Source organism: Dermochelys coriacea, chromosome 3, assembly GCF_009764565.3.
Source record: "Dermochelys coriacea isolate rDerCor1 chromosome 3, rDerCor1.pri.v4, whole genome shotgun sequence".
In the NCBI taxonomy this organism is placed as follows: Eukaryota; Metazoa; Chordata; order Testudines; family Dermochelyidae; genus Dermochelys; species Dermochelys coriacea.
The window spans coordinates 98608450-98620847 of record NC_050070.1 but is presented as its reverse complement, the minus strand read 5'-3'; the positions used below and the strand labels follow the sequence as shown (position 1 = coordinate 98620847).

The following is a 12398-nucleotide window of genomic DNA, read 5'->3' as shown; positions in this document are numbered from 1 at the left end:
TGCTCCAAATCAGGCAGAGTAGGGGTTTGAATCTGGGGCTTTTACAGGAGGATTGCGTGCCCTGACCACCAGGCTGGGGTGGGTCTTTCTGTTTCTCTTTCATTTTAAAAGGTCTGAGTCTTATCCTGAAGCAAAAATGGGAAATGATTCAAAATGTTGAAAATTTTCATGAAATGGGATAGCTGTTTCCTGCCCAGCTGTACCTGGGAGTGGTTACAGGGAAGGAGATTTTTAGTTTGCTGACAACTTCATTTCAGAGTTGTCTGGGGTTACATGGCCTGTTTAAAGATCTCCATGGCTGAGTATACCTCTGATGAGGTGGGCAGACTCTGCACATGTACAATACTTCCCCTTATTGCTCAATTTGTAATGAAAGAGGTGCCGGGGCTCAAGCAATTGTTTTCCCTTCATAACTGATACAGCAAGCCCAGAAGTGCCAAGGTTATGAACGACCAAGCCTAGAGGTGCCAGTGGTCAGCCCTGGTACAAATTAAGCCCTGCTTCCCCTACTGTGCCCCAAAGGCTTTGGGGAAACAAGGCCACAGATTCTGCTCGTTAGGTAGCAGGTGGGGTCAGATTGTTATGCACCGTCCTCAAGAATCCACATATGCTCTGTGGCAGGAGCCAAGTTGGGCCCCCTTTTTACTGTCTTCATTGAAGACAATAGCACTGATTTCAACAGGACCAGGATCAGACCCGTGGTGCTGCCGCATCCCCTGGCTTGAAGTAGTAATAACAAACACCAAATACCTGGTTTCCATGGTTTCCATCATCAGCACCCCCACAAAAAATATTGTTCCAGCACCCTTGGATCAGACTCTAAATCACATAAGCACAAGACATTTTTAACAATGTAACTGTTACTAGCAGTGACAGAACAATTTAAACCTTTAAATATCGTTTCTTACCTATCAGAAATGTTGATATATTAAAGAATGGATGGAAGATTTATTGTACCAAAAAGAAACAATGGTACAGCAAACAGAAATTCAGAACAGAAAGATTTAGATATAATTAATAAGGTAGAATTATTGGAAGTGAAGTAACAGAAAAAGAGACACAACCAGGGCATAGTAGCTACTCAAAATAAAAAGGAGAAACAGCGAACATATTCAGCAGCTGCACCTTTCAGCAAAACATACAATTTAAAATTCAACTTTTATTACTAATGTTTTATTTGATTCCAGCACATTGTAAACATTAATCTTTCATGTATTTAACCTATATAGTATCCACTATATGTTTTAACATGTCAAAAATGATATTTTAAAAGATACTGGCTAACATCTTCTGCTGGTGTCTATTGTGGTAGCTTCATTGAACCAGTGAAGCTATCTTGATTTATATCCACTGAGGATACGGTCCATTGTTGTGAAATGTGATTTGTATAGGGCCAGATTCTGGTATACCTTAGTCATTGATTTCCATGGAGCACCTAAATGATCAAGGTAGCTGTGAGCATGAGTAAAAGTATCAGAATCTGGCTCACAGGAAATAAAACACAACTGGGCGTAAATACACACCTGAGTTTGCTCACAACACTCGCTTTTCAGCTTTGTATATAACATCTAGCGAGGTGTGCTCTCATAAATAAATACGCACTCATGTCTCATTTAGATCACAACAGGGACTGAATGATCGAGTGATCCTTTACAGCTATATTGTTCTGTTTGGCATAAGGCCAAAGATGGAGCGCTTTCAGTGTGCCTGGATGCAAACTGATGAAACATAACTCTAGCTCTGGAGTGTCGTCTTGCAATTACACAATTGTATTACAAAGTATTATTTTTAGGGCCAGCCTGATGAGGCTGCCGGCTGTGCAGTGGGCATCCTCAAAGGGAGCTGAGTTTGGGATTTGACCATGCTGGCTTTCATGGCTGGGCTGGAAGGAGATTTGAGCGCTGTGGATATAGGAACCTCATGTTGCTCTCTAGACTTCCATGGCCTGTCTTATGGAGGAGGTAAGACTAGATGATCATAATGGTCTCTTCTGGCCTTAAAACCTATCAAGAAGCCAGTAACACCAGTAAGGGGAGCTGGGGTAAGGCCCCCCCACCCCAGGTTTTTGAACTCGTTCTAAATTCCATAGGCTGCGGCATCAAGGGGGCCATCACTCAACTACTTTTAAGCAGTGGTCCTGTACCAAATCAGTGTGGCTACTGCTGGAGTGTCATTCCAGTTGTGTGGTTGCAATCCCACTGGAATTTGACCCAGCCACCCCTTGGTACAGACAGAAGCGTGGTCAAACCAAATTTCAGCGCATGCCATTGTGACCTGGCACCCAGGGTTGCAACGCCACTCAAATTTGGCCCAACCTTGCCTCTGTTCAGATGGAAGGATTCCTGGGCCAAATGGTATTACAACCTGGTGCACATGGAGTCTGTTCTTGTATGGTGGAGAGTGCAGGGGAGTCTGCCGAGAAGGTGACTTCTGGTGGCACTGACTGATGGACTGTGTGGGTAAGAGAGAGGGAAGACTTCCTGGCCATGGGAGACCCAGGATCTATGTGGGAGGAAGGAGTGGGGAATGAACAGGGACCAGACTGGAGTCCCTGCTGGGGGAAGGTGGGAGCTGGAAGTTGCCCCCTCACCCAAAGAAATATCTAAATTGGTGCCACTGGAAGGACCAGAGAAGGACTTCAGAAGAAATTAAATCCAGCCTACCTCTCTGCAAAGAGAGTGTCCATAGCTTTTAACAAGTGGGTTGAGGTGGAGAGTTTCAGGGCTTTGAGTTTTGGGGAGCATGCTCTTCTACCCTAAGGAAAGGAATGTAATTAAAAAATTCATATAGCTGTTATGTAAATTTAGTGTTAAGGTTAATAGATTTCCAAGCAAGGAGTTAAGTTGCATTGATTTTACTGCTTGGGATTCTCTTGAGATCATTCGTTTTCTCTGTCTCATTTTCTAATGCTTAATTGAAGTGTAAATACATATATTTCAAAAGATGTCCCACTCCAGTTTGGCATTAAAGGTTACTTCCAATGAAGTCTTACTGACATTAATCCCTTGGGATGTGTTTTGGGTTAGTGCCATTAATTTCCTTTCTCCCTGCCATGTCTGACTTAGATGTCATGATTTTGTTTATAAGCATGCATTTTGGGGAGAGAAAAAACAGAGAGCAATATCAATTCTGAGCTCTTCTTTGGTCTAATTCCATATTAACAAGTCCCGTGAGCACAAACAATATTTCTCCGTCTGACCCCCAAGGATTACTTTATTCCTTGCAGTGCTTGTTTCATTCTTTAGCTTATTTTCACTGATAAGAGATGAACCCAGCTGAAAATGAATTACAAATGTAGAAATGTATATGAAGAAAATGATGGCTGCATCACTTCTGTGTCTGAGCTCTGCATTCAGTTACTGGCTTCTCTACTCCCCAGGCTGCCAAGGTCTGGAAACACTGCTAGTTTGTTCAGTCCCAGAGAGAGGCAGGTGGAGTTGTTTTTCACATTGCTCAATTGTGACTGATTAAGGAATACTGATGGGAGCTAAGGGAGTCCTGTTTATTTCTCCTTGAGTAGAAGTAGGGTGGACTCAAGGGTAGATTGGGGGGATCTTTGTCTGAGTCCCATTTAGGGACCCATGGAATGTGAATAGCTGCAGAATGGCATTGGAATGTGTGACTGAACGGCAGGCAGAAGTGTTTCATGATAAGTCTGGAAGCTGAGGAGAAATATTTGCCTCATGGGATAGCTGTTTGCACAACCTCTGTGAGAGCAAGAGAGAGCGCCTCATTGATGAGGCCAGAGGTAGACAGGCTTTCTGGACACTGCCAACCGCTAGAGGGACACAGGGTCAGGGATACATTGTGGTCCTAGTTTGACGTCAGAGTGTCAACGTGAAAAATGCATAAAACTTTGTGTAGGGATTGCATGATGCTTTGGGTAATTATTTTATGTTAATCTATGTGGCAATTATGTTGTATCAAAATCTTGCTGATTCTTTCTTCATAACATCTCTAAGAAGCACTTTTTCTTATCAATCCATCCAGCTAAAACTTGAATTTAAGATGTCCTCATCTCGTATCTTCATGACTGCAACGTCCTTCTCTCTGGCCTTGACAAATGCAGTCAGATCCTACTCAGAATTCACAATGTTGCTGCAAAGATCATTTCCCTTGCCCGTCACACTGACCCGTCACCCCCCTCTTTGATTTCACTCCACTGGCTCCCCCTTCGCTATGGCACCAAACATAAGCTGCTTGTCTTATGCTGAAGGCCCTTCAGTACCGGCCCTGCCTATCATCTCTCATTTGCTATCACGTTGATGATTCCCACTTCTGATAGGCCCATAATGCTAGCCTCCACTGCCCACTTGTAAAACAACCACCTTTATGTTGTCTCCCATTCTGCCCCTCATGCTTGGGAGGAGCTCTGTAAACATCTGAAAAGCTATCTCATTATCCACCTTCAGTAATTGCCTTTGCCATGATGCCTACATAGCTCTGAACAACAGTTAGGCTGCAGGTGTGCTGAGATCTCTGCCTATCACGCTGACTAATATCAACTGATTGTACTTCCCTTCGGTCTGTATCTATGTGTTGCTTCTTGTCTTGTACTTAGATTGTAAACTCCTTGGTGTGGGGGCCATCTTTTTGTTCTGTGTTTGTACAGCACCTGGCACAATGGGGCTCAACGGTAATGTAAATACTAGTGATGCTGTATGTAGGGATTTCATGCTGGTCTGGGCAAGGATTTTATGAATTGATTTGACAAAGAATAACAGAAGTTGCAAGTCATGCATTTTAAAAAAAATTCACCTTTATTGAACACCCTATGATGCAAAATGAAAACCAGGGCAAAATTTGCAAAAAATCATTCCAGCGCCTTATAATGGGCATAGTTCATGCAAGCTCTCACAGAGCTCTTGTTACTGTCCCTGACATTTTTCTAACCCTGCCAGTGTACCTTTCCTATTTTGAGTCACTGGATCGGGTCCCAGGAATGGTCCCTTCTTTCATTTGCTTGATAACTTCTTGTGTAACCTGACGTTCTGGTGAGGTACTGTTAAGATGGGACTGGATCTCCTCTCCCCAGTGGGCAAGGAAATCCAGGACCTCAGCATGAGACCATGTGAAAGTGTGGGGCATGGCTGCTATGACTGGTGTATGGTTTGTGGCGCCAGGTGTGTGTACTTTCCACAAGCTGGAATTGCAAAGAGCCACATCTGGCTGCATGACAGCATTTGAAGGAGGAGGTGACGTCTTATCAAGATGTCCCTGAAGCTGTAGAGGGCACACAAGTAAACAGACAGGCTGATCCAGCTGTAGGGCAGAGCAGTGTGGGATGGCAATGGGAGAACTGCCCAGAGGTGGACCATTGTGAACTGAAATGGGAATGTGACCACACCTACTGTGTTCTGGAAAAACTCATCCTGCTTCCCAGCAAACTCATTTCCAAGGTGGGTTCATTAAAGCAGGGAATGAGAAATAAAATCCTTTGTCTCTGAACACAAGGCAGTTTTTCCCCGAAACACTCAAATTAATTCAAAACAACATGCAAATGTAGTCAAGTCTTACGTAACTGGAGCAAAACATGCATCTGATATGGCGTATATCACCCTCTAAATGAGACGTAGCTGAAGGGCACATCCCTAGGAAATACCAAGGCAAGAATGCAGTTTCCCAGCTAGAGTGATTTGTCACTTCAGACAATGAGACACAACCAGATGTGGAATAAATTTGTATTAGGGAGGCTACGTGCCACATATGGCAGATAATCTGAATTTACTATGGCAACATTTTTTAAGATAACAAGTTCTTTTTGTCTTCAGGCCTTTTACTAATGGTCAGATCTAGATCTATCTGCACCCGGTCTGTGAGTGATCATACTATATTAACAGTTTGTTTCCTTTTGGGGGTTACTGGTGTAACTATGGACAGGGGGTGAATAACAGATCACCTCCTATATGCACCAATTTTGGTCTGACACTAATATATACAATCCAAAAGAAGGATTCCTAAAAGAGATGGAAGGATGCTCTTGTGGCTATGGCACTGAAATGGGAATCAGGAGACCTGGGTTTAATTCTTGGGTCTGCCACAGATTTCCTAGGTAATCTTGTGCAAATCACTTAATCTCTCTGTGGGAAAATATGTAAAGTGTGGGTAATAATGCTTCCTTTCTCTCACACTTTTGTGTGCCTTATCTGTTTAGATAGTCCCTGCCCTGAAAAGTATGCAATCTCTCACTGTATCTGTAGAGTTCTTACCACAATAGGTCCTCGGTCTCGGTTGGGGGCCTCTAGATGCTACCATAATACAAATAGAATAATAGAAATGGAGGAGTGAAAAAGACCAAGAGAGGTCCTGAAGTCTAGCTCTCTGTGCTGAGGCGGGACCAAGTAAACCTAGACCATCCCTGGTAGGGGTTTGTGTAACGTTTGCTTAAACCTCCAGTGATGAGGATTCCTCAGCCTCCTTTGGAAGCCTATTCCAGAGCTTAACGATCCTTCTAATTAGTAAGATTTTTCTAAAATCAAACCTAATTCTCCCTTGCTGCAGATTAAGCTCATTATTATTTGTCCTACCTTCAATGGACATGGAGAACAACTGATCATCATCTTCTTTGTAACTGCCTTTAACGTATTTGAAGATCGTTATCAGGTCCTGCCTCAGTTGTCTTTTCTCAAGACTAAACTGTCCATTTTTTTAACTGTTCCTGCTAGGTCAGGTTTTCTAAATCTTGTATGTTTTTGTTGCTCTCCTCTGGATTCATAGAATCATAGAATATTAGAGGTGGAAGAGACCTCAGGAGGTCATCAAGTCCAACCCCCTGCGCAAAGCAGGACCTAGGCCAACTAAATCATCCCAGCCAGGGCTTTGTCAAGCGTGACCTTGACAAAAACTTATAAGGATGGAGATTCTACCGCCTCCCTAGGTAACACATTCCAGTGTTTCACCACCGTCCTAGTGAAATAGTGTTTCCTAATATCCAACCTAGACCTCCCCCACTGCAACTTGAGACCATTACTCCTTGTTCTGTCATCTGCCATCACTGAGAACAGCAGAGCTCCATCCTCTTTGGAACCCCTCTTCAGGTAGTTGAAGGCTGCTATCAAATCCCCCCAGCTCTTCTCTTTTGCAGAATAAACAAGCCCAGTTCCCTCAGCCTCTCCTCATAAATCATGTGCCCCAGTCCCCTGATCGTTTTTCTTGCCCTCTGCTGGACTCTCTCCAATTTTTCCATATCCGATGAAGTGAGCTGTAGCTCATGAAAGCTTATGCTCAAATAAATTTGATAGTCTCTAAGGTGCCACAAGTCCTCTTTTTCTTTTTGCGAATATAGACTAGCATGGCTGCTACTCTGAAACCTGATTTCTGTAGTGGGGGGGCCCAAAACTGGACACAGTACTCCAGATGTGGCCTCACTAGTGCCGAATAGAAGGGAATAATCACTTCCCTCGATCTGCTGGCAATGCTCCTACTAATGCAGTCCAATATGCCGTTAGCCTTCTTGGCAACAAGGGCATGCTGCTGACTCATATCCAGCTTCTCATCCACTGTAATCCCCAGGTCCTTTTCTGCAGAACTGCCACTTAGCCAGTCAGTCCCCAGCCTGTAGCGGTGCATGGGATGCTTCCATCCTAAGTGCTTCCATCCTCTGCACTTGTCCTTGTTGAACCTTATCAGATTTCTTTTGGCCCAATCCTCCAATTTGCCTAGGTCACTCTGGACCCTATACCTACACTCCAGTGTATCTACCTCTCCCCCGCAGCTTAGTGTCCTCCGCGAACTTGCTGAGGGTGCAATCTAGCCCATCATCCAGATCATTAATAAAGATGTCAAAAAAAAAACGGCCACAGGACGGACTCCTGGGGCACTCCGCTTGATACTGGCTGCCAACTAGACATCGAGCAGTTGATCACTACCCATTGAGCTTGACAATCTAGCCAGTTTTATATCCACCTTATAGTCCATTCATCCAATCCATACTTTTTTTAACTTGCTGTGAAAGAATACTGTGGGAAACCATATGAAAAGCTTTGCTAAAGTCAAGATATATCACGTTCATTGCTTTCCCCATATCCACAGAGCCAATTACCTCTCTTTGTCTGTATCTTTCTTAAAGTGCGCACCCAGAATTTGACACAGTTTAATAGGCATCAACTCCATGGGTGCTCCACGGCTGGAGCACCTACTGCAAAAATTAGTAGGTGCTTAGCACCTTCTGGCAGCCAAGCTCCCCTCCTCCCCCCAGCTCCTCAGGCTTGCTAGCGGCCCCACCGATCAACTCCTTCCCCTCCCCCCCGAGTATCTCCTGCATGCCAGGGACAGGGCATGCTTGTGGGAGGGGGAGGGAAGAGGCAGGGCGGGGGTGGGAGCCTGGGGGAAGGGGTGGACTGGGGTAGGCCTGGGGTGGAGTGGGGGAGTCGAGCATCCCCTGGGTAGAGAGGAAGTCAGTGTCTATGCACAGTACTCCAGCTGAGGCCTCACCAGTGCCAAGCAGACTGAGGCAATTTATGTCCCATCTTACATACATTTCTGTTAATAAACCCCAGAATGATAGTAGCCTTAGTCGCAGCTGCATTACATTGTTGAGTCATATTTAATTTGTGATCCACAGTAACCCTGAGATCTTTTTCAGTAGCGCTCCCACTTAAACAGTGATTTTGTAGTTGTGCATTTGATTTTTCCTTCCTAGGGATAGTACTTTGCACTTGTCTTTATTGAATTGCATCTTGTTGATTTTAGACCAATTCTCTAATTTGTCAAGGTCATTTTGAATTCTAATCCTGTCCTCCAAAGTCCTAGCGACCCCTCCCATCTTGGTGTCATCCACAAACTTTATGAGCATACTCTCCATTATCCAAGTCATTAGTGAAAATACTGAATGGTGCCAGACCTCACTAGTTAGGCCCTCCGTGTTTTACAGTGAACCATTGATAACAACCCTTTGAGTACGGTCTTTCAACCCGTTGTACATCCACCCTTATGGTAATTTCATCTAGATCACATTTCATTAGTCTGCTTATAAAAATGTCATGTGGGACTGTGTCAAAACCCTTACTAAAATCATGGTATATCACATCTACTGCTCCCCCCATCCACGAGGCCAGTAACTCTGTCAAAGAAGGAAATTAGATTGATTTGGCATGATTTGTTCTTGACAAATAATATGACATGAAGAAAGAAGGAGAAGAGAAAAGAGGTGTAAAAGCAGTGAAAAAAAGGTTAAAAACAAGATAATTCTGAAGAATGGGGATCATATAATTATGGTGATCAGCAGACTCCCGTGTCACCTTACAGATATTTTATGTTTTCTTTTTGTTTTTTAGGTCCAATAAAAAATATGCTTCTGAAGTATGGAACAGAAAAGGAACTGGAGGAGAAGCACACCTATGAATATGTAGATGAAAACGTAATTGAAAATATAAGGAAAAAATTCCAAGAAAGCATAGTTCATAATAAAACGTATCCCCTGAAGAAGAAGAGGGAAGGTGGGTGTGTCATTCGATCACTTACGAATGTTAACAAATGCATGCCACTGTTTTCAGATCTAATGGCAGTCTTCACTCTTCATGAATTTGGGAATTGTCTGTGAAAGTGTCAAAGTCTATACAATAGCATTTTCTGAGGAACAGGGGCAGAGCTGGGGAGACAACAACAGTACAATTTATGACTCACTGTCACTGTTTAGAATGACACCTTTTTAAATAGACACTGAGTCATTCGAGCTGAGTGAAATTTTTTGCACAATAGTTTATTCACCAAAAAATGCAGTTTCAGTCGACCAAAAAGGATTTGCAAATTTGACACAGATGCGCTGAATAGTTTTGGACAACAAATATTTGTTCAGTGGTAGTGCTGCTGCCCCTGCCTCCTTTAGAAGAGGATGCCCTGGGATTTAGGGCAGTCTGGGGGTGGGTGTCTGCACTGCAACAAAGGGTGTAATTTGCAGCTTGTGTAGATGTACCCACACTAGCTTTTAATTTAGGTAGCTTGCTAAAAATAATAGTAAGTATGTGGCAGCATGAGCTAGCAATGCACGTATATACCGGGGGAGGGGGAACGGGGCAGGCAGCCTTGTACAGCCTGCACTGAAGCCTATGCTGCCACATCCTCAGTGATCTTTATAGCAAGCTAGTTAGGGTACAGCTATGTCTGCACAAGCTACAAAGTGCATATGTGGCCATAATCCTCTCCAGTTGAAACTGTCCCATTTTGTATAAAATATTTGAATAGTCATTGGCTCAGAGGAAGAGCCAGTGACCCTATAGCTTGGTAGTCAGGGCACTCAGCTGGGAGGTGAGAGATCCAAGTTTAAGTCCCTGTGCTAATAACTGTTTAATCACTTATACAAAGTGGAACAGCTTCAATGGAGAGATTGAGAGCCTGCTCCAGAACGTCCCCTAGCCCAGCGGTCAGGGCACTCTCCTGTGGTATAGGAGATCCAAGTTCAAATCCCTTCTGCATATCAGGCAGAGCGGGGAATTGAACCCAGGTCTTCCCCCAGCCCAGGTGACTGTCCTAATCACTAAAGGTATGTCTACACAGCAGCTGGGAGATATGTGATTCCAAGCTAGGGTACCCCAACACATGCTAGCTCTGCTCAAGTTAGTGCACTAAAAATAGAAGTGTAGCTGCGGTGCCGGCTTAGGCTAGCCACCTGAGTGTGATTCTGCCCAACCCCCCAGTACATACTTGGACAGCTAGCCTGAGCAGCCACCATGGCCATGCTGCTATTTTTAGCACCCTACGTGGACCAGAGCTAGCATGTGTCTGTCAACCCACCCTGGGAGTCACATCTCCCAGCTGCTGAGTAGACATACGCTAAAGGACTAATGGTTATAAGGGAATTAGCTCTTCCTCCATCACATGTCACATGTTTTGTGACTCTAGCCCTTCATATGCTTTGCTTTTTATTTTAAAAATGCCCAAAGACAAAAAGTTTCATTCAACCTAAAATGAAATTTTTGTCAACTCACAAATTTGCTGAAATTTTTCAGCATTTTGTTCCATTTTTCAGAACTGCCAGTGAAGCAAAAACCCAGTAATTCTCTCTGCTCTATGTGTAATACATAACTAAGCTTTTAAAAAAGAGGTAAACTTTTAGGCCCTGATTTTAATTTACACTAAGGCTACTTTCTGCTGCTCTGGCTGTGGGAAGGAGACTTAAAGCAGGAGTAAACAAGAATCAGGTTCTTACGGCTTAATAACCCCAAATTATCAGTTCCAATTTAGCACAAATTGTATTTATATTGTTTAGTAGGGGTGGAGCTGGTGGAAAAGGTGACTGAGCTCCTCAGCTTTCCCACGCTCTAATAACAACTCCTGATTTTTCCCTCTCTAGGTTTCCCTCTTAATCTCTCTTCCTGCTAAATCCTCCTCTTAACTCAGTGCAGGATCCAAAGACTAATTTTCAGTGAGGATCCTAGGTAGTGAAATTTCTCCCATGTCTGGGGAGGAACAGGATGCACTAGTAGTCTACTCCTCCCCATAGCTGATGTTTGTTTGTTGCAGCTTGTATCAATTCCCTTGTCTCAAGAGTGGTTTCCAGTCCTTTGCAGGCAGCACATGTGGTGCAGCTGTGGATCCTCGTCTTCCCCGCCTCATGCTTGTGGCCAGCGTTCACAGGAGCAAATCCTCTTTTTCCTATATGCAGGCATTGTGGGATCTGTAGCAACAGATCATGTTCTCTTCCATCTCCAAACCTCATCGCAGCAATGCCTCGAGGAGGACCAGCAGTGGGGATTTTGCAGCCTGGCTTCTCTTCCCTCTCATTAACTGAGATGAGGCATTTCTAATTCAGATGGGGGAAGCTGATTTAAATTCATGCTGCTTCCCATCTCCCCTGTGCCTATGGTGAGAAAGAAATGTTCATGGAGCATGAGAGAGGGAGAGCCAGGAAGCAGCAAGAGCATAGAGATTGGAGTCCGCTGCATGCCCAGCAGCCACGGTAGATCACAACCAGAAGAGTGGGGGGAAAACAAGCAGCTGTCATAGAAGGAAGGGGGAGAGACTGAGGACAACATTGTAGTCCAGATCTACACTAGCCAGGGAATTAGTGCCCAGCTAGCCTGAACAGGGTAAGTAATGATTCTGGCTAACGTGGCTGTACTGTCATGTAGAGAGGGCCTAACTGGATACTGTAAACGAGGGTTACACTGGAAAAAAAAAATTTCCATTTGACTTTTTACCCACAGGTAACCAGGCAGAATTCAGCTTCAAGAGACAACATCTGCCTGAGGGCTCAGCCTCTAATTATGCCATTTACTGTTGAGGCATCAGATCCTTCAAACCTTTATCCACCTGCCCTTTAAACTCCCTGTCAACAGAGAAAAGGCTGCACTTTATTACTCCTTTTGTTTGAAGGATTTAGCAAAATATGCAAGAAAAGACCTTTGCTGTCTCTAGGGATATTGCTATCAGAGTCTTGGATTATGAAACAGTCCCATAAA

At 44.0% G+C, this 12398-nt stretch overlaps 1 protein-coding gene across 3 annotated transcripts in view; it reads left to right on the top strand.

The window, feature by feature from the left end:
* The window catches only part of THEMIS (thymocyte selection associated), a 129535-nt gene that overhangs the window by 107765 nt on the left and 9372 nt on the right, over positions 1-12398 (top strand). For all 3 annotated transcript variants that reach the window (XM_038396517.2, XM_043510921.1, XM_043510920.1), the window contains one exon: positions 9276-9437. In XM_038396517.2, the coding sequence (XP_038252445.1) occupies positions 9276-9437 (162 nt within the window). The remainder of the gene's footprint in view (positions 1-9275; positions 9438-12398) is intronic.